This window comes from Carettochelys insculpta, chromosome 12, assembly GCF_033958435.1.
Source record: "Carettochelys insculpta isolate YL-2023 chromosome 12, ASM3395843v1, whole genome shotgun sequence".
Classification (NCBI taxonomy): Eukaryota; Metazoa; Chordata; order Testudines; family Carettochelyidae; genus Carettochelys; species Carettochelys insculpta.
In genome coordinates, this window is record NC_134148.1 from 579,273 (window position 1) to 603,871 (window position 24,599).

General features: G+C 53.7%; 1 protein-coding gene across 1 annotated transcript; it reads left to right on the forward strand.

Moving 5' to 3' along the window:
* The first annotated feature begins 1,602 nt into the window (after nucleotides 1-1,602).
* Nucleotides 1,603-23,862, forward strand: LOC142019707 (protein PML-like). Its single transcript, XM_075006898.1, has 9 exons — nucleotides 1,603-1,893; nucleotides 2,647-2,791; nucleotides 3,856-4,334; nucleotides 5,276-5,856; nucleotides 10,889-10,926; nucleotides 12,269-12,515; nucleotides 15,543-15,601; nucleotides 16,776-16,893; nucleotides 17,533-23,862. The coding sequence occupies exons 3-9, from the start codon at nucleotides 3,859-3,861 to the stop codon at nucleotides 18,327-18,329; spliced, it is 2,316 nt and encodes a 771-aa protein (XP_074862999.1). The 5' UTR covers nucleotides 1,603-1,893; nucleotides 2,647-2,791; nucleotides 3,856-3,858; the 3' UTR covers nucleotides 18,330-23,862.
* Nucleotides 23,863-24,599: the final 737 nt, after the last annotated feature.

Sequence of the window (24,599 nt, forward strand, 5' to 3'; positions counted from 1 at the left end):
TTGAGAATTGCCCCTGGCCTGGTATTACAGAGCTCTGCTGCCCGTGTTTGGCATGTGTCAGGTGTTCTTATGGTGCTGATGGGCTTTGAAACCATTCAGAATCCCCGGAGGCTGGCTGCAAAGCTGTCTTTGAGTTTAGAAAGCAAGGACTGTACTAATGAACACTTTGGGGTGTCTGTGTGGCTAAGTAATTTTTGGGAACTGCAGCTTTAAATATCTCTAGCTCTTCTGTCTGCCAGGATGTGATCCTGAGACTAATGAAACGACTGGTTTCCCAGCCTTGTGCATGCACTCAATTCGTAAGGTTTTCTCTGCAACTGTGAGGTCTAGAGACGTACTTTGAGAAAAAAAGTTGAGAATCTCATAAAATCACGGACTCCAGGAGCTCTGGGCCCTTAAGAAGCAACAGGAGAGCTGCCACTGACAGACTAAAGTGACTGCATGCATGAGGGCCCAAACGTTGTGGACTCGTCCTTGCGATCAATCGGCGCTAGGGCAGCACTTTGGACATACGGCAGTTCTAAGCTGTGATCCCTTTTTCACAGGAGACCTACGCTTAAGGGCAGTTGGCTCGGTGCCAGGACTGGGCATAGGGGCTGGAACTTGGGTGTGGGGGATGCTGCTGCCCCACCAGTTTGAAACGGTGTCCCTTATGTCCTGGGTTACCAGTTTGATTCACCAGCTCTCAGGACTGCCCACTAAAAACCTGTTCCAGCCCCCCTGGGATTGGGAACCGGGTGAAGTGCTGGTTCCATCCTCCAGACCTTGTAAGCAGAGTTGGGTCCCAGATTCACCCCTTGCAACGTCTCATTTCAGGCCTGTGACCGGGCCAGCAAGCGCCAGGGAACAGGCCCGGCGGCTCGCAGTGCTTGGAGTCGGCTCCTGCTCTGCGAAAACGAGCTGAGCTGGAGGGAAAACACCCTGAGGCAGAAAGAAAAGCGAGAGAGACCTGGCCCCGGCGGCCCGTCCTCTAGGAGAACAAACCAGCCCGTCAGAGACGAGCGACGAGGGCCAGGTGCTGAGCGTTCCTGGGGCGGCTCTGAAGAGCGCTGGCAGCGCGGACGAAAGGCCGGGCAGGGGGCGGGCAGGGGCCCAGGCTGTGCGGGGAGGGGGTGAAGGGGTCCAGCCACCGGCTGCGCTGCAGTGCCGGCTCTGGCCCCTGCCCCTTTAAGAGGCCCGGGACTCGGCTGCCCCGCGCCTGGAGGCTCTTCCTCTGCGCCCGCCGCCACGTCCCTCTCCAGCGCCACTGGCCGGGGAGGAGCCGCGCGCTGCTTGGCACAGGCCCCGGAGCAGCCAGGGAGGGAGACGAGGTGGAGGGAGACACCCCCGGCTCTGCACAGGCGGCGCGGCGCGGCGCACTCCTCCTCCAGCCGCTGAGCCGAGGCCGTCCGGCTTGGGCTCCTCCCCGCCAGGCGCAGCGGCTCGTCCCCTGCGCGCCCCACGCTCCTCGCGTGGCAGCGCCTCCTCCTCTCCCCAGGGCGCCGGGAGGAGGCGGGCACCTGTCGTCAGGCCAGAGGAGCGGGCCTTGCATGGCCACCCAGAAGCTGCGCGGCCCAGGGGAGGCCGAGCGCTCTGGGCCCCCGGAGTGACCGAGCAGGCGTGTGGCCCCCGCCGCTCCTGAGCCCCGTGGAACCCACGGAACCAAACCACCTGCCAGTCTCCCTCCTGAGCGGCCACCCGAGTGCCCAGCGTCCAGGGAACGCTGCCTGCCCCTTGTCACCAGCCTCCCAGCGGGCAGCCTGAAATGCCGGCCTGCGTTTGCGCCTTAGGTCAGCTCTTCTGTGGCACATGTGAGTCACCGGAGATGGAGCAGAAACAGAAGGGACCCGAAGACACCCCAGAAATTAACAGCCCCATGGAACTCATGTCCCTTGGAGGAGAGACGAGACAGAGGTCAGTGCTCAGGGCAGCCCCTTTGTGTCGTTCCAGCTGCACCCCGCTGCAGGCCCAGAGAAGTCACGTGCGGGAGCGGGTGACTGACACACTGCTGCCCTCTGGTACAGTGGCGCCCGGGGGGCAGCTGCAGTCAGGGGTAGCGGAATCCGGCCACGTTAGCAGCCGTCCCCACCCACTCGCAGCCCTGCATGGAGCAGAGCTGCAGGAAGCTTGCCCCCACCCCTACCCTGTACGCCAGCGGTGCCTGGAGCAGCAGTGGGGCAGAGAATCCGGTCTCTTAGCAGTAAAAGTCCATATGAAGAGGCTCGACCCCAAACAGGGCTGTCCCCAGAAATGTTGGTGCCCTGTGCACCAAAGTTGGTGTAAGGGAGTGTCCTGGCCCCCGCCCCCCAAGACAGCCTGGCAGGGCACAGCCCGGGGTGGGGGCACACGTCCAGGAGTGCGGCTGGCCGCTGGAGCTAGCAGCGCCCCATACACAGCGCCCAGGGCGCTGTGGAATTTGGAGCAATTTGGTGTCTATTGATAGTGCTGCTCTCTGCGCTCTGGAGCTTTGGGAAGCTCAGGCCTGGATCCCAAGCCCAAACTGCATGGCTTCCAGCCCATTCTCTGCTGAGCCGCCCAAGAACGCCTGTCCTGCCCTGGCAAGAGAAGTCGTGCCAAAGCAGTGAATGATCACCAGAGGGCAGGGCAGGCTGCAGCTGCACAGGGACAGGGCCAGCAACAGGAAGAGGATTGTTTTTGACTTCACAGAAATCGAAACTTACCAGCAGGCCTTGCCGAGGTGTTACTCTGCAGAGGAGCGCCCAGACGCCCCAGGTAAAGTTCCGACCAAGGCAGGGCCTTGTGGGCCGTGACGCTCTCGTTCCAGGGGAACCCAGGCAGCGTGCAGAAAGAGGTGAGCTTGTTGCGATGGGCAGACCTTCTCCCTGGGGGGTGGGCTGGCATGTTCAGGGACTGAAACGGTCCATTACATGCAAAAAGTAAATAAGGTGCGGAAAGGGGTGTAGGTGCTGGGGGACTCTGCCTCCCTTCTGTAGGGGGTGCTGGCCCAGGGCACGTGGGAGCCTAGCATGACAGCACTGACCTTCCAGCCCGGGAGACAGCTGGGCAAAGGGAGAAAAGTGAGCCCACGGGGGCTGAGTCAGTTAGGGACACCCTGGCAGAGGGGAGAGCCTCCCAGCTCTGTGGCGTCTCCTGCTTGCTGCTGGGGGTGCCTGTGTTACCCAGCCCGACCCAGGGCTGTCGGGGAGTCCTTCTTCAGCAAGCCCATGCATGGCCCTGTGCTAGCTTGAGCGTCAGGAACCCAGACTCTGCGCCTCCCCTCCGCCCCCCCAGGCTCCCAAGTCACTCAGGCCTAGTGGCTCAAAGGGATGGTGGCAAACTCCCATTGATTCCAGGGGAGTTCAGAGGCTGTTTGAGAATCTGTGCCGCGGTTCCCCATCTGTAGAATGGGCAGAGCCCTGTGGTGCCGTTGTGAGCAGCTGGGGTAACTGCGATGAGAGGGACAGAACAAGACTCGGCAGGTAAAGCTAGAGCAGGGAAGAGCTTTGGCCCAGAGTCCCTGAGAGAGGAGAGATGGCGGAGAAGCGGGGTGGGGGCTGTACACTGACGGGGGGTGGCAGTGCTAACAGTCAGAGAGTTCAGAGGAGGAAGAGGGAGGGGAAGACACCTCTAGGGTGGGGTTTCTGAGAATGGGAAAAGTGCTTTTCCTATCTGCCTACTCCACCCCACGCCCACTCGGCTGGGGCTGGGACACGGACAGGGGGTGGCAGGGGGTCACAGCTCCAGGACTATACCAAAGCAGAGGCAGAAAAGCCCCCTTAATGGGGTCCAGAGTCTGGCCCATCACCGTGCCTGCATACAGCAGGTGTCACCTCTGTCCTCTGCCTCACTCGCTGGGCTGCGGAACATTGCCATCGAGCACTGGTAACCCCGGGTCTCGCTCTCTGCTTCCCAAAGGCCATGGAGGAAGAATTCCAGTTCCTGCTCTGCCAGGGGTGCCAGAAAGAACCCAGGAATCCCAAGCTCCTCTCCTGCCTTCACACCTTGTGCACCGAGTGCTTGGAAGAGAACAAGCCCATTGGCCAATGCCCCATCTGCCAGACTCCCATCCCACAAGCCAGCGGGATCCCAGACCAGGACAACCTGCTCTTTGCCAAGCTGCAGGCCAAGCTGAGCATCTACCAGAAGATCGTCAATGGGAACAACCTGGTCTGTGACAACTGTGGGCAAGAGGCAGAGTTCTGGTGCTCTGACTGCGAGGAGTTCCTTTGTATCAGGTGCTTTGAGACCCACCAGCGGTATCTAAAGCGTGAGAGCCACGACGCCAAGGCAGTGCGGGATCTCAGAGTGGCATCTGTCCGGGAGTTTCTTGGTGGCTCCCAGAAGTCCAGGAACTTGTCCTGTCCCAATCCAACGCACGCCAGCCAGACGCTGAGGTAATGTTCCCAACCTGCTCCATTTTCTGTGCAGCTCCACCCAGAGGCGCCTTCCTGGCCCAGCTTTCTCTTTCAATGTAGGCAAACACCAACCAGCTCCTCAGCCCCTCCTGGGCTCCATCTCCCAGCCCCATGCCTCGTTCAGTCCCTCCTGCCTCAGGGCCTGCTGCAGGATTCTTCCGTCCATGCCTTGCTGAGCACCACCTCCCAGAGCTCTCGTCCCAGAGGCCCTGTTCCCTGCAGGTCCCCATTGCTTCCCCTCCAGGGAATTCTTCCTCCCTGTTTCATCCTGACTGTCTGGCTCTTCGCAGCCCCAGCTGCTGCCTTGCCCTCTGACCCGGCCCAACTGGGAGCAGCTGCCCTAGCACAGGGGACTTAGACCTGCCTCGTGTAAAGGAACCCATCACACTGCAGTAGGCACCGCTGGGTAACAAACCCTGTTGGGCCAGCTGGTATCAATGGTGTGGTTAATTGCAGTACGTGAACTGCTGGAATCTGCCTGATTCCCTTCAGCGAACCTGCAGCTTTGCAGAGAGGCCGCTGTCGGGAGGAATGGGGTGTCGGTGCAGAGCTGTTTGTGTCAGCTGTAAGAGGGAGGGTGGCTGGGAATCTGCCAGGCTTGGTCCTAGGCGAGTACAAGGAGGGGGAGCAAGTTGTGGGAAGGAAATGGGTGCGCTGCCTGGCGGATGCTCTGGACGCCCCAGCAGGGTATGGGGAGGGAAGACGTGGAGGCCTTTCACTGAACAGTCACTAGAAAGCCAACGTGGACAGACATTCCAGATCACTCGCTGCTGCGTGTGTTGGTTCTGTCCTTCAATGCCCCGGCCACCTTCCAACAGTGCCATAGACAAAGGAGGAGTGGCCGTGGGAAGGGTGTGACGGCTTCCAGCGCAATGGGCTAAGCGTTGGCTCATTGTTCTAAATTGTTCTTTCCCCAACAGCATCTACTGCAGAGAGTGCCAGAAGCCCATCTGCTGCATCTGTGCTCTGCTGGACAGCCAGCACACAGGCAAGCACTGTGACATCCGGGTGGAAATCCACAAGCGACAGCAGGACCTGGGGAACATGAATGAGCAACTGAACGAGAGAGAGGAACTCTTCAAAGAGGCTTATAATAACCTGAAGAGCAAAGCTGAGCACCTGCACCAGGTGAGGAACGAAACCCAGGAGCTGATCCAAAAGAGAGTCGAGCAGATGGTGCAGCTGATTCGAGAGAAGGGGCAGGAGCTGCGGGAGATGGTGGAGAAGCAGCACCATCTGGGGAGCCAGGAGCTGGAGGGGAAGTTGAAGCAGACCGAAGCCGTGCTCAAAAGGATGGGGGCCAGCAAACAGTTAGTGGAGAAGATGCATCTCTATGCTTCAGACCAGGAGGTGATGGGCCTGCATCCCTTCATCAAGGGGTCATTGGAGGAACTCAGAACGCTGCAGCCCCTGGTGGTGGAAGCCAGTGTCCAGGCTGGAGGCTTCGACCAGTGTAAGGCCAGACTCCAGGCGCTGTTTGAACGAGTGACTGCGGAGAGAAGTAAGGCGCGTTCCCACAGTTGACGCATCCCTCTGCGGTGGTGGGCTGGGATGGGGCTGGGGGCCATGTGGCACGGGACTTCCGGAGGGTGCACTGGGAGGCTCTTTTAGTGTTCATATAGGGTCAGTGTGAAGGGTGAGGAGGGGGATGTGCATGCCATGTAGGTGTGGTTGGAAGCAGGGTTGTGGTGGGGAAAGCCTGTTAGATGATGAGACAGTTCAAGGCCTGCTTGGCCTGCAGATGGCAACTGGGCAGCTCCAAAAAGCAGAAGACGAGCCCCCGTCCTAGAGCCTGTCTGAGAAAGGACCTGGCCTGGGCTATGCAGGGGACCGAGATGAGCTCCTGGGCTCCTGGCTTGTGAATTTGTGTTGACCTGCAGGTCGGCCCCACCGTTGCTGTGGCCAGTCACACAGGTGGGCTGAATGGTAAGAGAAAGGATTTGCTGACATGTCCTCTGAGCCATGTGCCAGGCCGGGTTCACTGCCTGGTTGGGGCGTGTTACCTGTGAGCATCCACAGAGTGGTGAGTGTCTGCAAAACTGCATGAGTCCTGATGCCCTGCACTTGTGTGCTAGTGATTTGTTGTCTGAGAAACCGGGCTGGAAAGAGGGCAGGTCTTTTCTTGATAGACTCAGTGACCCAACCAGGGAGCGCAAAGGAGAGCACATGACTTAAGTTATGCATCATCCAGCAGGGTTAGTGTACGGTGACTAGACACAGTGAAACTGGTTAACTCCCCGTCATCTGAAACGTGCTTGTCCAGAAGCTTCTGTGAGTGCAGGCGAGTAGCAAAGCCCCTGCTGGGTCTGGAGTGACTTGCTAAGCAAGAAGAAGGGCTAAGGCCGGCACCCCCAGGCCAGGGTGTTCTCCTTTGGCTGCACTGAATGGGATGCCCGCTTACAAAAGGGCAGTAAAGCCTCCTGTAAAGGGGCTTCTGGCACTATGCACAGAGCACCTTCTTTGGGGATCGGTCTTGGCTCCTCCCTGGGGGAGCCCGTGTCACCCTGGGAGTGGTGGGGGGGCTCCTCTGTTCCCAACACACAGATGCTATGAGCTCCTGGCGCTAGCTCAGTCCCAGTGCGTTGGTCAAGCTCCCAGCTGTGGCACGCGCTCAGCCAGGGTGCAGGCTGGCCGGGAAGCCGTACCACCGGGGGATGGGCAGCTGCAGGGATGCTGCTGGACACAGCTGCCTTGCCCTGTGCTGGCAGTGCCTGGGGAGAGGCCTTCCCACTCTGCTGGGCAGGAAGGGAGGCACGTCGGCATGAAGCAAACGCAGGCAGATGGCGTAGCGGGCATCCGGCTGCCAAGGAAGAGCCAACCTTGGTTACCTGTACTCTGCATGGGCGCCGGGTGCTGCTGCCTCAGCTTCTGCGAGCAGCACCCCAGTGGCAGCAGTAGCTGTGCAGCTGCTGGCACTAGCTCTGAGGCAGCCATGCTGCATTCCTGCACTGTGGCCCATTGGGGCCAGCTGCGCGGGGGCAGGGGGACTAGGGGTCCTCGCCCAGGGCACAGCTTTGCTGGCAGGCACTAGGATAGGGCACCGCTGGCATAGCCTGCAGCTCTGGTCATCCTTCCTCTTGGGCCCGTGGCACACAGCTGGGGGTGGGCATTTTGGGGAGGGACCCCTGCTGTAGCCATCTGGAGGGGACGGCTCCAGAAGACAGGGCTTTCCAGGTCAGAATCTCCACCCGTCTCCTCTGCTCCCGCATCCACAGCGTCATCACCTGCATGCCCCTCACGCTCCACTCTGTCAGACTCGTCACTGGCCCCAGGGAGCCGCTGGCCCTTCAGCTCCTGATTCTCCCCATCTGTCCCCTCCTGCAGGTGCCTCTGCTCCCCACCGCGCCCCCGTCAGAGGAGGGGAGCATGGAGATGCTCAGCCTTGAGCCTCTGCATCCTCTAGAGGCTTCACACCAGCAGAGTCACCTCTCTGCCAGTGGCAGTGAAAGGTGGTTCTCCTGCGAGGACCCCGTGGTCCCCCCGCAGCTCCCAGGCTGAGCCCTGCCCACCCTGGATGGAGGAGGAGGTGGCTGTCCAGCTAACTGGGATGATGGCTCTGCAATGCTGCGGAGCACTGTGCCAGCCCAGGCGCAAGGGGATGGGGAGGAGGACGCTGCCTGTAGGCTGCTCGCAAGCCCTGGGATGGAAAGCCCGAGTGTCCATGGGGGTGTACAGGGCAGGGGGACGTAGCAGCCCAGCCCAGGGCAAGAGACAGCCAGGCAGACAGCCTTCTCGTGTTAGGCAACAGTCTCCTGAAGGGACAGCACGGCATGAGCCAGCACCTGCTGTCCATGTCGTGGAGGGTCACATCCATCGCCAGGTCCCTCCAGACCCTCACTTGGGCCTTCATCCCCTTTCTGCAGGAGGCTAAAAGCTGGTGGCAAGCTGTGCAGCAGCCTCCCCTGGCCCCTCCCTGCCCTGGGAGCCCACCTGTCCCTTTGGCCACAGGCTTGTCAGTGCCCTCGCTGCCCTTCGACCTGCTGGACCTGTTCTCTGACAGCCCGGAAGGCAGCATTTCCCTGCTCCCAGCAGCGCCCGTTGCTCCTGCAACCCCCCTTCCTCCCCAGGCATCCTCCTCCTCCGTCAAACCACCTGTCCAGCCCCAGCTGGTTTGCTCCTGCAGCTGGGGAGGAGGGGCTCAGGCCAGGGCCTAGCACATCAAAGGCTTGTGGCAGACGCAAGCACAGACACCAGACCCTGATGGCAGCTGCTTCCAAAAAGAAGCCACATTAAAGTTTTCCTTGCTGTTCCTCTTGGTTCCTTGGTGTTTTGGTAATTGCCGGAGTTGGCTGCTGCATGGTTCTTTGGCCCTTATGTCCCCGAAAGTGCGTGCCACTGAGAAGAAAAGGTGGCTTTGTGGATAAGGAGGATTAAGGTGGTTGGGGTTCGGTTCTTTTTGGGTGAGTCAACCAATCGTGCTGTGCCTCAGTTTCCCCTCAGAATGGGGATAACAGTACAGCCTTTGTCAGTCTCTTGGGGCAGAGACCACAGCGCCTGTGCATAATGCTAGTACTAACAAAGTAGACATATGGAGATACACAGCTGTCAGAGACCTTGGGCTGTCATGGAGTCCAGTCCCCCGCCCTCTTAGCTGGGCCAAGCGCCATCCCTCCCCCCCGCATCCCCTAAGTAGCCCCTGTGAGGGTTGAACGGACAGCCCTGGTTTAGCAGGGCAGTGCTCAAACCACTGAGCTATCCCTCCTACCCTGTTAATCGCTAATCAGCGTCTCATCACCGTCTGCGTTAGGACATGGCACGAGCAAGGCCTCTTCTTCGATGACTGCAGGAATCAGAATTGTCCTCTCGTCCAAAAACCAGGAGGGAAATAACTGGTCCTGGCCCTCGCGGGGAAGTGGCACAGGGGAGGGAGCCTCTAGCACGCCAGCTGCACATGGGTCCTCAGGGCTAGCTGCTGCCAGGCAATTTGTTTACCTGAGCATCCACTGGCAAGGCCTCTCACAGCTCCCAGTGCCTGCGGTTTGCTAGTCCTGGTCAGTGGGAGCTGCTGGAAGTGGTGTGGCCTGGGTACCACGTCCTGCAGACCGTGCCCACAGACGCCGAGGTGGCCGGCCAGGGGCTGTGTGCAGCTCGTGGACTGGAGGTTCCTCACCCCTGGTCTAGCACACGCCTGCACCTGAGAGACAGACGGGCACAGCTGGTCAACCCCCAAACCCTGTGGGCTGCCTCACCCTGGTGGATCATCTCATCAGCCTGGGAGCTGCTGAGAGAGGGAGTTTTGTGTCTGTCCCTCTGGCTAGGTCTGTCCCATGGAGTGTCTGCGCAGCGTTCAGCAGCTACCTCTGTCAGGGTCCAGAGGCTCAGACTGTCTCTTGCCCTCGGCTGGCCTGCAGAGTCTTGTGGATTGAATTGTAGGTGGTGTTCGGCATCCATCAATAGGTTTTAAAGCCGGGGGGGCTGTTATCATCAGCTAGTCCAAGCTGCCTCTACAAAATAGGTCAGCTAACCCAGCGGGGGTCTGGCAGCCAGCCCAGAGCTTGTGGCTGAACTGGAGCATGTGGTTTAGACCGACCTACCCAGTCTCCGTGTAAAGGTTTCACCTGGTGAGACTCCACCGTCTCCCTTTGTAAGTTCTTCCAATGCTCGCTTACTCTCGCTGTTAAAAGCTGCCCCTTGCCTCTGGGCTGGGTTTGTGCAGCATCAGCTTCTGGCCACTGGACCTGTTGGGTTCCCCTTCATGCTCTGCTTCTCTCCCTCTCTCCCGGTGTTCACAGCAGCCTCTTGTGGTCTTGAGAGAGGGGCCAAGTGGCTCCTTCCCCTCCAGGCCTTTGCTGTCTGATGGAGCAATGCCCCCCTGCCCCATCCCTTACACCTATTCCAGCCATCCCTCTCTTGGGCGTTCCCTAGTGCATGCTCACCTGCAGTCACCCTCTGTGCCTGAGGGTGTGTTCTCTCTTCCTGCCTCTCCTGGTGTCCGTGGGCAGCCACAGTCCTGCAGCGGGTAAGTGAGGAGCAAGCTGATTTAGTGGCATGCACTGGCTGCTGGCTCCAGGGCATGGCTGTGTGTGGCGAGAAGACTGACGAGCAGCGGCATGTACAGTACTCAGCCCTGCAGGAGAGTTGCTTGGGCTTGTGCATGATGCCAGCTGATGCGCGATGGCCAGTCACCCCGTGCAGCTCCTGTGTGCGGCGAATTCGAGCCCTGCCCTGGGCGGCTTTCTGAGACAGGTCTGCGCATGTGAAACGCGCTCTGCCTTCGTTCTGAAGGGGCTCCTGTTACAAATGTTGTGAGCCCAGTGGGAAGAGTGCTGGACTAGGAGTCGAGAGAGCTGGGCTCCGTTGCTGGCTGTACCCTGACCGGCTGGTTGAGCTTGACCTAATCATGTTGCTGCTCCGTGCCTCGATTTACCCACATATAAACTGCAACAATGACACTTTTCCAAATCTCTTTGAGATTTACTGATGCAAAATGCTGGCTTAGAGCTAGGTTGTGTTGTTAGCCGGAACTGCTGTTCCCACGCACGGCAATGGTGGCTTGGCCTTTGGCTTAATTCACTTGTTTTTGTTTTACCTAGGAGCTGCTCCAGTGAGAGCCACAGATAATTCCAGCAAGGTAGGACAGCTTTGTGCCTGTTTGGACAGAGATGGGGATTGGCACGGGCAGCATTTTGTGCCGCTGTGGCAGGAATCCAAGTTCAGCTGCCTGGGGCATTGGCGGGAACGCAGAGCAGGGTGATGTACACAACCCTCTTGCCCCGTCTTGTTTTAATACGGGAGTTTTCATTTAAGGCCCTAACACTCCTTCAATTCCAGCCCTTTTCCTGCCCCTAGGGTCACTCATGCACCTCTCCCAGGGGCCACGCGAGCCCAGGAAAGTAGTAATCCCCAGCTCTTGTTGTCAGGGGGCTGGTTGGGTGAACAGGTGATGACAGGGCATCCAGCAGCGACACCCGACGATCGAAGACCCAACAGCCAGCACTGCAGGGTGCTCTGCCTCATGTCACTATCGTCTGGGGGCCCTTCCCCTTGTGTATCACCATTGGCGTTATTGCCCCACAGTGAGAGTCCTGGGGACCCTTCTCTCATGTGATCTCTCTGTGATGAGAGTCAGGGGGGTAGGTGCACACCGCCACCCCTACCTCACCAGGCTCTGACCCGGGCCCTTCAAAACCAGGTACTGGGCTCAGGCCCGATCTCAGGCACATACCATGGGTCGCTGCCTGCCTTTGTCTCAGTTCTTCCAGCACCAGCTCTGGGCTGGGACATCTGGTGCCTTTCACGACTGTTCAGGTAACAGCAAGTTGTCCTCTTTGGTCCCCAGGGCCAGCTGACTTCCCACAGCACAGCGAGGCAGCTCAGCCCTGGTTGGCTGGGAGCCCTGGTAGTTTCCTGGCAGGAGGCTGCAGCGCACAATTGCTCTTCTCCTCCTGCAGCCCAGGCTGCCCAGTGCAGCTCCCTTTGAGCCCTCCTGCCTCTGGGTGCATGTTCAGCAAGGGGATTTGGCCTCTTGGGTCTCAAGAAGATTGTTAACCCTCACCTTGCCAGTGCGGGGTTAGCGCACCCTCTCATGCTATCTAGCATCTTTCGTCAGTAGATCTCAGAGCACTTTACAAAGGAGGGACTGAAATTGCAAACTTCAGTTTAAAGTCACAAAGGTATTTGCACTGAATTACCTAAAGAGAAAAAAATAATGACACTGTCACTGCTTGTGACTTGTGCGCTGCCCCAGCCTCTCTGTCCAAGACCTGAGAACATTTCTCATTGCTGTCCATGGGCCTGTCCACACCCCCACATTGTTATGGTATGTTTCCTCTTATGTGTCCCAGATTGTATCAGTGCCTTTTTCTAGCCTCCAAGTTACAGACCCTAAAGTCACACCGTCTCCAAAAACCTCTTTCAGACATAGTCCCAAGCAGAAAATGATCACCTATGAAGGGTCTGTCTTCATTCTTTAGGCCCCCAGGATGTCACCAGCTGTGAAGAGGAAAGTAGTCCAAACCGAAAGCCCTGCCAAGGTGATCAAGACTGAAGCTGATATGTCTGAGTGGATGGAATCAGCAAGAAAGCACCAGCAAACTTTGCTGGAACGGCCTGGGACCAGCTTCTCAGCAGCAAGCAGCTCGTTCTGTACAACTGACAGCTTCAGTACAGCTAAGGTAGCTGACCTGCTGGAAAATAACACCTACGAGCTGTGTGAACCAGGTAGGCAGAAGTGATTAGAGTCTTACTTGACCATCTGTGGAGATTTCCCACACAAAAGTGGTCTGTGAGCCCTGAGCTGGAAAACGGTGTAAGCCTGGCCTCTCCAGTTTCAGAAAGTGGAATTCGGAGGGTGCAGAGAAGTATCTGGGGAATGGAAAACCTCCCTGTTGAGAGGAGACTCAAAGAGCTTGGCTTGTTTAGCTTAGCTAAAAAAAGGCTCTTGATTAATATATCAGCAGCGACACACGTTAGGGAGGGAGAGGAGTTATTTAAGTTAAGGATCAATGTGGATAGATGGCCAGATGGATAGAAACTGGCCAGTGACAGGTTTAGGCTTGATATTAGATGAAGGTGTGGAGTTCTGGAACAGCCTCCCAACCAGAGCAGTGTGGGCAAAAACCTAACTGGCTTCAGGACTGAGCTTGTTAAGTTTATGAAACAGGATGCTAAGATGGGACCACCTATCGTGGCACATAGCTGATAGGCCAGTCTCTGTAGCCAGTATCTCCAGCGGCTGGTGATGGGGCGGGCTCTGAGTTACTACAAAGAATTCTTTCCCAAGTGGGTGACTTGCCCACGTGCTATGGGTCTAACATTTGGGGTGGGAAAGGATTTCTCCTGGGTCAGGTGGGCAGAGACTCCTGTGGGTTTTTCACCTCCCCCTGCAGCATGGTCACGGATCAGCTGCAGGTTTGAACTTGTGTAAATGGTGGATTCTCTGGAATCTGAAGTCATTGTATCATGATTTGACAACTGGCTAACTCTGCCAGCAGTCAGGTGTCTGTTAGAGGGGAGGGTGGAGAGGTTCTGTGGCCTGCAAAATGAGGAGATCAGACTAGATGATCATGACGGTCCCTTCCGCCCTTAAAGTCTGAGTCTGTGCGAGGTGCCTCTGGTGGACAGTTACAAAAGCACCACCTCTGATTCCCTGAAGGGGTGGGCACGTTATCTTCTTGTTCAGGATCTTTTTCAGAGAACCGAATGTTGTTGTATATATTCGCTCATCCTACTCCCACACACATGAGTCCCAGGCAGACGCCAGCCTAGGGGTACATGTGAGCGCCCCGCATGGCACAGTGGCATAGGCCACTACCAGACAGCTGACTCCACACAGATTGTCTTTTTATTCTAGTGTTTCCTCAGCGTCACAGCTGATTGGATCGTCTTTGAAGTTCCAGCATGCACTAGGCTTTGAGGTCAGATTGCAGTTGCAGGCCATGGGGACCTAAAACAAACAAGTGAAAAGGCAAACGTGCCTCCATTAGCCAGGGGGATTCTGCACCTAGGCTGAGCTGGATCCTAGGCTGGAAGACGGTGGGAGAAACCCTGTGGCCTGTGTTGTACAGAAGGTTGGAATAGTTAATCTAATGGTCCCTTCTAATCTTACCCTATGAAGTCAAGTTGCTAGCAAGGAGTAGAAACTTCCCGGGTGCCTAAAGAAGCTAGGTGCACAACTCCTCAATGTCCAATTTCCATAAGGAGCCTTTGAACAGCTCGGCCCATTTTTTGTTTTTGTTAGTACTATTAGCTCTGTGTTTTTTCCACTCTGTCCAGCAGGGAATTGTGACACCTCCCAGGTGTGACTCTTGACGGGCTGCTGCATGGTGGAGAAAGGCTCCCTTTCTTCTCTTTCCTGATGAGTCAACATGTCCTTCTCAGTGCCCACTTCCTTTCTCAGGTGCCCTGGGGAACTGTCAGAAAACCCAGTGTAAGTCAGAGCAGAATCAGCCCCCAACTGGAGGGTTTGTTCTGACTCTGGCAGCCTGATCTAGTGTGATGGAGTGGGGAGGGTGCGTGTGAGAGAGTCAGGCTGGATGTATCAGAGAGGTAGCCATGTTAGTCTGTAGCTTTGAGAACAACAAGAAGTCTTGTGGCACCTTATAGACTAACAGATATTTTGGAGCATAAGCTTTCATGGGCAAAGACCCACTTCATCAGATGCATGAGTGGTGGGGGGGTGGTTTCAGAGGGATATTTAAAGAGTTGGGTCCCAGTAAGTGGGAGGACCAGAGCTGACAAGGTCTATTGAGCAAGGTGGAAATGGCCCAGTATCAATAGTACTTATCAGAAGAGGAAAAAAACAAGTCAGATCAGACATGGGGATGTGAGCCTTTGTCAGAGTCTACTGGGGAGATCTTAACACCCAGGGCAGAGAAGCTGCCGTTGTAAGCTGCAAGCCACTCCCAGTCTCTGTTTAATTGTGTGTGAGACAGGCGGAGCAGCTCCCAGCGGCTAAGGATGATCCCCTGGGGCTGTAACCTAAGATGGCAGGTAACATCTCTGTCCTGAACAAAGAGCAGGGAGGAGCTGAGCTGGGTTGGAATCAGAGGCGGCAGTTGGAAGGTGGGGGGAGAGAGAGTTGGAAGGCAGCCAGCTGGGCTAGGGGGGAAGTTACACCCCAGAGGGGCACCCCTCGGGCTCCTCTCCCCAGGATGGGTTGGAATGACTGCCTCTGCCTGCTGTACTGACACCTCTGTGCTGAGCTGGGCCTCTGTCACCTCATAAACTTCCTGTTCTACCTGCTGAGTGAGAGTCATTCCTGCCTGTGGATGGGGTGCGGAGATTGGGAACCCCTGAACCCCATCACACCTAGGGCATCCCTTCCCTTGCTGTGAGTAGAAAAAATCTTCCGCATAAAGAGCGATCACAAAGCTAGGAACTCTGCACCTTAGGGAGGAGATGAAGGAAAGGAGATGTGACATAGACATTTGTCATCACGGAGGGGATGGAGAAAATAGGTCGGGCTGCTATTTGCCTCTTCTCGGAGTACGAGGGCAAGGGGACGGTCACAGGAGCTAGAAGCTGCACAATTGAAATCCAAGGAAATGTTCAGTCTTTCATCTGAATTTTGCTATGCTCTTGGTCTCAATGCTCTCCTGTGGCAGCGAGTTCCATAGGTTAACAGTGCACCGCACGAAAAAGTAAGATCACCTCTCGTGCTCTCCAGTCCCTTGCCTCACACACAGTCCTGTGGCCCTGGCACACTCAGACACCATCGGGGGCTAACATGCCTTTTGTCTCCGGCAGATAATCCTGCAGGCTCTTTGGACAGCTCTGAAGGGGAGGACAGCGATGAAGCGTCAACGGTGAGTGTGGCGTACTGTCCAAGAACACCCAGCGCACCTGGGGCAGGTGCTGGGCGATTGAGAGCAGCCTCCAGGGTGAGGTGTCTCAGCTGGAGGCACCAGGCACTGTCTGGAGATATGGTGTAGGGCGTGCAGGAGAGCCAATGCCCCTGGCCAGATTGGCAGAGGAATTTCAGCACCTGCATTGCAGAGAGGCACCTGACAGGATTTACCAACACACCTGGTTGAAAAGGGACCTGGTAGCTCCAGTCAGCGCTGCTGACAGGGTTGTTAAAACCCAGCAGGTGCAGGGCTGACAGGCTCCCTGCCTGGCTCCACGTGGGTCTCTGGAAGTGGGGATGTCCCTTGCCCCATAGGTGGGGGATGGCCTCTCAGCCAAAGAGAGCTGCAGGAGCAGCACCTGTGGGTGGAGGCAATGTGCAGAGCTGCCTAAGAGCTGCAGTACATGTTGCTGCTTCCAAGGTGCTGCCTAAGATGAGCTTGCACCCCAAGACCCCACCTGCACCTCAACCTCCTGCCCCAGTGCAGTGAAAACAAGCAGGTGCTTGGGGCTGGGGGAGGGTGAACAGCGGGGGATGGAGTGAGTACAGGCAGAGTCTCAGGAGAGGGGCAGAGCATGGGCAGGGCCAGGGTGTTCAGTGCTGTGCCATTAGAAGCCCTGAACTTGGTGGTGCTTTACACCCAGACAAGCTTGCTCAGTTGGGGCAGGGGCTTAGCACCTAGGGCAGCTTTCAGCAGGGCTGGCTGGTAACGTATCTGCTTTGCAGCAAGAATGCAAACCCACTTGGGTGCTGATGGTCCTTCAGTGCCTTCCCACAATCCCCCTTAGCCCAGCAGGAGAGAGACGGTCTCCCTGAAGTCTCTGGGAGAATCACATGGCAGCTTTGCTCACTGCTGTGCTAAGAACCGTGGGCTGACCCCAGACACGGGAGCACATCGCCCAGGAGGACACATTCAGCTGGGCAGTGCTTTGATGTTCACACCAGGGCGAGGCTATCCTGGGAGCTCAGAGCTGGGAGCCAATCGCCTGCCTGCTCTCCTGAGCCAGGGCGGCACCGTAGGGAGTTTGCAGGACCTCAGCGCCTCTCGGAGAATGAGCGGTCATGTGTGTTCAGGACCCAAGCACTGGCGTCTTTAGGAGCTTTTGATAACAAGTCACTGTTTCCCTCCCCAGGAGTCTAGTCTGCCAGATCAGAGCAACGAGGGAGACCTCCTCATCTTTTCTGCCAGCAGCCCAAGGAAGCTCGGCACAAGACATGCCTCACTGATCTTCTTTGACCTCAAGCCCTTGAGTAAGACGCTGAGAATCGCTGGTCCAAAGGCAAATCACTGGGGGCGAGGCTACTGCGCGGATCAATAGCCCGAGGGGAGGGGAGAGGCCAGATGCTGTGGGGCTCCCTCGTTCTACTTGGGGACGTACTGCCTGCCATGACACCAATGGGGGCAGGATGGTCCCCACAGTGAGGTGAGGCTGCTCTGCCACTGGGAGGAGCACTGCGTCCAGGAAGAGTTAAAGATTTTCATGCTGCAAGTGGCCAGGGCATCTTCCCCATCGGCATGCAGAGCTCTAGGTTAATGGCCTCTGGAGCAGCCCTTCCCTTTTAGAAGTGACAGTCAAATGAGGAAGCACCTTAGATGCCCCATCTCAGCAGCCTCAGGGAAGGGAGCCCCATTTCCCCTCTTCCAGGAACACAAGGCTACAGAAGAGCAGCAGATGCAGTCAAAGGGAGGAGTTAGCTGAAGCGCCCTCCAGAAGGCAAGCTCTGCTCAGATGTCAGATGCTGCCTGGGGAAAGCGACAGGAGAATTGGAGTGGGCAGATACGTAGCCACCATTAGGCTGTGTAGCTCCATCGAAGTTTATTACACTGGGTGAGGGGCACGCTCAGGATGCAAATTTCCCCCAACCAATTGTGTCTTTCATGCCCAACAGTGGATCAGACCCTTCAGCTGGCCGTAGTGGACGGAGAAAAGAGCTTTACCATCTTGATTCCGCCGCTGAAAGCTTTGCCGAGCTTGGTCACCAAAGGTGATGTCTGTGAGACCGGTATGAAGTCCTTATTCCAGTACCTCTGGTCTGTCCACAACCCTGTCTTAGCCGGGTACGAGCTCTGGGCGCTCGCCCTGCCAGTCCTGTTTCAGTCCTTAGCACTCATTAGCAAGAAAGAGGAGTTTTCTGCTGTGGTCTTTGGTTTCCTAGACGTCTTGCCTCTGATTAAGGAGAAGATCCCCAAGGCTGGGAGCTACAAACTGAAGAACCTGGCCAGCACTTACATTTGGCGGCAGCTTGAAGATAATAGCCCGCTGGAGAACGCGAAGGCCCTGCGGGATCTATGTATAGTTCTGGAAGTTGACCCAGTGGAGGAGCCAGGGCCCGTGCTCACCTGCTCTAATCTGGAATGTTACATTTCCCTTCAGCCCTTGCTGAATGAGAAGCTTCTCACTAAGCCCGCCGTGCAGACACTGTCCATGCACAACGTGAGCCTTTCCCAGCTCCACGCCTTGTACCAGAGTGACCCAGAGAAAGGGCTGCAAAAGTTCTGCCGGTTCTTCAATTCTCAGCTGCAGAGCTGTGAGAAGAAAATCCGGAAGCTGAGTAAGATCAAAGCCCATTTCCAACAGCCACAGCCATCAGCAGAGCACCAGGTGGCAGCAGTAGCAGTAGCAGTAGCAGCAGCAGCAATAGCAAGAGAAATGCCGAGAGCAATAAAGAGCGAGACAGATTGCTGAAGCGCATCTACAGCTTGGACAAATGGCTGTCTGTGACACTGCAGGGGTGAGGCTGAGCCTCCGTCTTGGGCTCTCAGGCCCAGAGACAGTCACCATTTTCAGTTCGGCCGATTGTCGAGAGAACAGTCTGCTCAACACACACGTCTAGGTTTGAGCTACGAATGTCAGGGAGGCTTGGCTCAGGGGTTATGGTCGGTGCGGGGGCGGGGGAGGCTCTCCGCCATCCTTTGTGTATATTTCAGGTACAAAACTTGGTTAAGGTGAAGTGCAAAGGGCACTTGCCTGGGACTTGGGACATGGTTTCAAGTGCCTGCTTCACCACTGGTCTGCCTACCTCAGCTTCCATCTGTGCAGTGTGGAAGTAGCCCTGCCCTGCCTCACTGGAGTGTCAGGTGGAGAAGGCTGTATGGGACCCTGTACGTACGCATGACAGACCAAAACAGGGCTGCAGGGACACTGCGCTGGCTTGAGGACATACTGTCTGTCAGACATGTTAGCGTTAAAAGTCCTGCAAACATTAAACAGAATTGAAGCTGCTGCTCTGACCAGGTTCATGGCAGTAATCCTGTTGCAGTCTGACCACATGCAGCTTCCACCAGGGCTGCCCTGGATGGAGCTGCACATGTGGAGAGTTATGGGACCTAATTTTCCTGCTGCAGACAAGCCTGCTGTACTGCACCATTTCCTCATCCAGCCCTTGTGGTTTTGTTTGGCGTGTGGCCCAGGTCCGCAAGGCGTGTAGGGTTCCTAAATGTACCTCAGCTCCCAGTCCTGATACTGAGAGTCGGGCACCTCAGTGCCTTTGGGGATCTGGATGTACATGACCAGAGGAGGGCCTTTATCTCAGGGTAGATTGAATTAAAGCAAAGCCATTTAAATCACAACTTAAATTTAAAAAAATCCATTGATTTAAATCAGGTTACTGAAGAGCTAAGACGGACTGTGCTTAGAGTGCCCTTACTTTTGGAGTAAGCTCCATTGAGCTCACTGGCAGTTCTGTTTTTGAGAAAACAAGTGCAGAATGGGATTCCCTTGCAAAAGCAGGGTTGTGCTGCAGTAAAAAGGGAATAGTCTTATGGCCTACCCGTTGTGGTCTGTGGCCACGAGGTTCCAAAGTAACGGGCATATGTTATGTTTATAGAATAAAAAAAATAACAGTGGCAACTGGCAACTCCAGATTTCTCGTACTGCAGCAATCTGCACTGTATACTTGAGTGAGAGAGTCTAAAACTAGCTAACCAGTTATGCAAGCCATAAGGATTAGCTAAGCTAAACTTCTTTTTCCTAGTAACATACAACACAGCAACCAGCTTGGGAGATTACTTGCCAAATCATATGCTGAAGGGTCAAATCATGGAGGTATATGTGTAATTGCACAGGTGGTGTTGGACAGAGGAATTGGGCCAAAAGAAATCTGATGAGATTCAACAAGGTGAAGTGCAGAATCCTGCACTTGGAACAGAAGAATCCCAAGCGCTGTTACAGGCTGGGGAACGACTGGCTAAGTAGCAGTGCAGCAGAAAAGGACCTGGGGATTGTGGTGGATGAGAGGCTGGATATGAGTCAACACTGTGCCCCTGTAGCCCAGAAGGCTCCTAGGATATTGGGATGCATTAGGAGAAACATTTCCACCAGAGCTAGATCAGTTACTATTCCCCTCCATTCAGCACTGGTGAGGCCACATCTGGAGTATTGAATCCAGTCTTGGGCCCCCCAGTATGGAAAGGATGTGGATGCATTGGAGCAGGTCCTGCAAAGGTCAACAAAAATTATTAGGGGGCTGGAGCTGTTATGCTTATAAGAAGCAAATGGGATTTTTTCAGAGGGATAAGGCAAGAGCGCCACCTTTATGGAGAATACAGCATCATGATATTACGTGCATAAAATATATTTAGTTTACTCACAGGTACACACCCACCCACCCACGCACACCCTTTTGCGGTTGCTTATGGTTACCCAGAGGTGCTCACTGTAATCCACTGGCCAAATGGGTTAGAGGGGAGTGTGGAGCCAGGTTCTGTTGGTCTGGATCAGTGCTCTGACGCTGACAAGATGAGAAGCACCTAACCCTGTAGTGGTGCACATGTCTTTGAGTCCATAGACCTGGTTCTGTGCTACTGCCACAGGCACGGAGAGTCACCTGTCAGTGGCAAAGGGGTTTGATCCTTTCCCAATGCCCAAGGTTTCTGTGTGACTCATCACCTATAGATGGGACTTAATCTTCCTCTCTGGGTGGGTCACTGCTGTAAAGCCCAGTTCTCATTGGTCTTCAGCCACCGAATCTTTGTTGTCCAGACAAGCTGGCTCCAGAAGGTAATTCTCTAAGCACCCACATTCACACTTCCAGGTAGATCCCACACACACCCATTCTCACACAGACAGCACAAGGTTTACAGGCTAATACAACAACAAAATGGAGTTTAGACACCGTGTGGAGTTAGATACTAAGTGTCTTATGAATACAAAATATCAAATATAAAGGTACAAAGTAGTATAAAATAACATGTCTAACGAGTATGTGGCCTGTTAAAAAGGTACAGGGTGATACAAAGATACATAGTCATACAAAGTTTCCATTAAAATGTACATTACTATCCAGAATTGCTATGTCCCCTGCTTGACCATCATCATCAATAACCGTGGGCTCAGTGCCCGTTGGTATCTGATGCCTCTCTCTCACTATCTTTCCCTATCCAGTGCAAAGTAGCTTAGGTTCTGTAGACTAGCTCCGCACCAATCTGCTACATCATCTATCCATTCTCTGTGGGGTCTGCCTCTCCTGTTCAAACCATCCATTATGCCGAATACCAGGGTCTTGATTTTTCATTCGTCGTTCATTCTGCAGATATGTCCAAATAGTTGCAGCTTCCGTTTTATAACCTCCTGCCGCAGGTTCTCTTTCGGCTGTATCTTTCGATATAATTCCTCATTGGCGACCTTTTGCATCCGTCCTGTTCTCCGAATCTTTCTATAACAACTCCTTTTGAACACCAATATTCTTCTTTTTGAATCTTTCGTTATCACCCATGTCTCACATCCGTACAACATGCTGCTGAATACATACGTTTTCAAGACACCCAGCTTTGTTCTTAAGCCAATTGCTTTGCTTTCCCAGATCTTATCCATCGCCTTCAAACTCACTCTTGCTTTCACTATTCTAGTCGCTATTTCCTTTTTACAGTCTAGATCGTATGTTGCTCCCCAGATATGTGAACTACTCTACATTTTCTAGTTCAATACCATCCACACTGATCTTCCTTCCTATTTCCTTATCTCCAAATGCCATTGTTTTTTTATCAATGTTCATAATCAGTCCGTACCGCTTCCCTTCTTCGTTTAACACCCACACTGTTTTTGCTGGCTTCTCCTCATCTTCCTCAGTGATAACTATATCATCCGCGAACCTTAAGTTGTTAATTCTTTTCTCATGCACAGATATCCCTTCTACCTCTTCCTTGATCTTGTCCATCGCTCTCTCCAGATATACAATGAAGATACTTGGTGATATTGGATCTCCTTCTCTCCTACCTCTACTTGTTTTAAACCAACTTCCCAACTCCCTGCATGTTCTCACCACTGCCTCCGCATTGTCACTGATATTCTTCAACAACCGTATCAGTCTGCTATCCATTCCATATGACTCCAAGACCGCCCAAGTCGCTTACTGATCTATACTGTCAAATGCCTTTTGAAAATCGATGAAGCAAGTGTATACGGTTTGTTCTTTCATCAAGCTTTCTCCACTATCAGTCTTAGTGCCAGTATCTGCTGTATGTTACTTCTATCTTTTCTAAACGCCTCTTGCTCGTCTGCTGTATGTTCTTCTATCTGCCATCTTAGTCTCTCAGTCAGTATCATCATCAGCACCTTAGCGAGATGACTCGTTAGGGCAATCGTTCTGTGGTTCTTGCACTCCAATGTACTTCCTTTCGTGGGTGTTGTCACTAGTACAGCTCTTGTCCATTCCTTAGGTGTCTTCCCTTCTTTCCATGTTATATGACATAGTTGGTGTATTTCCTGAATCATGCTTTCTCCACCATATTTGATCATCTCTCCTGTGATCATATCGTTTCCAGGGCTCTTGTTCCTTAGTCGTTTCACTGCTTTTTCTACTTCCTCCTTCGAAATATCGGTCGTGCTCTCAATGCTCGGTGGAGATTTCTCTTTCAGTTCTTCAGTCAGTCTGTCTGAGACACTCGGGTCCAGCTGTGCTTTGTATAGGTCGGTGCAGTATCTTGTCCATCGCTGCACAATCTTCTCCCTGTTCATGAGCACTTCTTCGTTCTCATCTTTGACTGCCATCTGCTTCAGTTGTCATTTCAGTTCTTGAGTGGGTCACATTTAAATTGCATGTATTTGCTTCAGGGCTATGTATTGATTCATGATTTCTCTTTCCAGTTTTAATTCGAGGTATATTCTTTTCATCCAACAGCACGTACAGCACAATCCCACAAGGCAAATACAGGATAACATCAATGCAATGTGGGTGAAATACAATAGGCAATATGCCTTTAGAGCTGGGAGAGTGATCACATTTGACATAAAATTACGAAACTGTGTGTTTGAGTTTGTACAGTGATGGTAGTAAGCTAATTTATTTTATAAATCCAATTATATACCTTTGTTACATTAACTTCTAGAGGTAAACCAAAATCAATATTTTTCCCAGTATTAACATATTTTGCCATACAATGGATAATTTGACAATACAAACAACTCCTTTTATTATAGTATGCCTCAGTTTTGCTAAATAATTAGCAGAGAACATATATATTAGACACAATACACAACAATGCTAGCAGTAAGACAAACACCACCAGATAGACAAAACATTAAACGTAGAAAACACAATGTTTGTGGCAACAGTAGATCCGTGGTATTTTGGGTTGCTCTTCAGCTTGTACAAGCTTCTTTTGATTTTCTGAAAGATTAAAAAGAGCAGTTTTCTACCCCTTTGGGGGCAGGAGATTATATTTTAAAATAGCCCCTTTGCAGTACAAATGTGTTTGCCTATTTGGGGCAAAATGGGACTTACTTGTTCTTGTTCTGTTAGCAGGCAAGCTTTTAATGTCTTCTACTCTTTAAGTTGGTTCGAGGTGAATTACTCCACTGATCAAGCATTCAGAATTTGTGATATGGCGTGCCTCAGTTCCCTTTTTATACAGCAGATTAAGTTGGTAATAGTTTCTCTGTTGTGCTAATCTTTGACATTATTTATAGATAACTGAGAAGCATTATTACTACAGTTAGCCCTCCCTCCCCTTTTATCATGGGGGTGTTTCCAGTTACCATTTTAACATTCTTACAGGCTTGTCTTTTACCACAAGAAAATCATATACACTGCACTTGGTTACAGGGTTAAATAGGAACATTAACATTAGTTTGTTTTTTTTTTACAAGTGAGTGGTTATAAATATTTTGCTTAATCAACCATGACTTTCATGTAGCTTGACATCTGTGTGTACATTTAAATTTAATCAGGTCCTTGCAACTTTGGGGGTGAATTAAATAAAAGTGTGGTGCTGTGCACATAACCTGACTCCTTTTTGTATCTGTTTTTAGATTTTAGCACTATGCATACACAGGTTTTTTTTCTACTTAGGATTAACCTTTCCCCTTCTATTCTCAGCTTTGGTGCGTTTGCTGACCAGGGATATTCCTTATTTGCAATCCTTTGTTATGCTGCTTATGGGCAGTTCTTCCACAATACGTAGTAATTAAGCAGCATGTTTTGCTTGCATTTTTTAAGCTGCTTCTATAATGTGCATTGTGCATTTTCCTATGATGTGCATTCTTTCCACCGTTAAACTCCCATAACATTAGCCATAAATTTTTACATAAGGGCTGTGTCTACAAGAGCGCTTCTGTTGACAGAAGAGCCCCTGTGTCGATAGGACACCCTGAGCGTCCGCATGGCTAAAGTCCTCGGTTGACAGTTGTCAGCATCACTTAGCTGTTCTGGCGGCAGCGTTATACCTCTTCCCATTCAGGTATAACACTGCTGTAGACAGTTCTGTCAACATGGTGGCTGGGAGCTGGGGCTGGGAGATGCCCTCTCCAGAGCCAGCAGGGCTCCATGGTTACTGCAGCTACCTGCCCTTAAAAAACAGGGCTCCAAGAAGCCCCATCATGGAAGCTGGGGGTGTGGCTACATGCTGGCAGCATGTGCTCTGTCCTGCCCCTCAGCAGCCATTAGAAACATGGCACACTGCCCAGGAAAGCGCCTGGTCCAGTGCCAAAGTCTGGGACCTGCTGGCCCCCAGGGTGGAT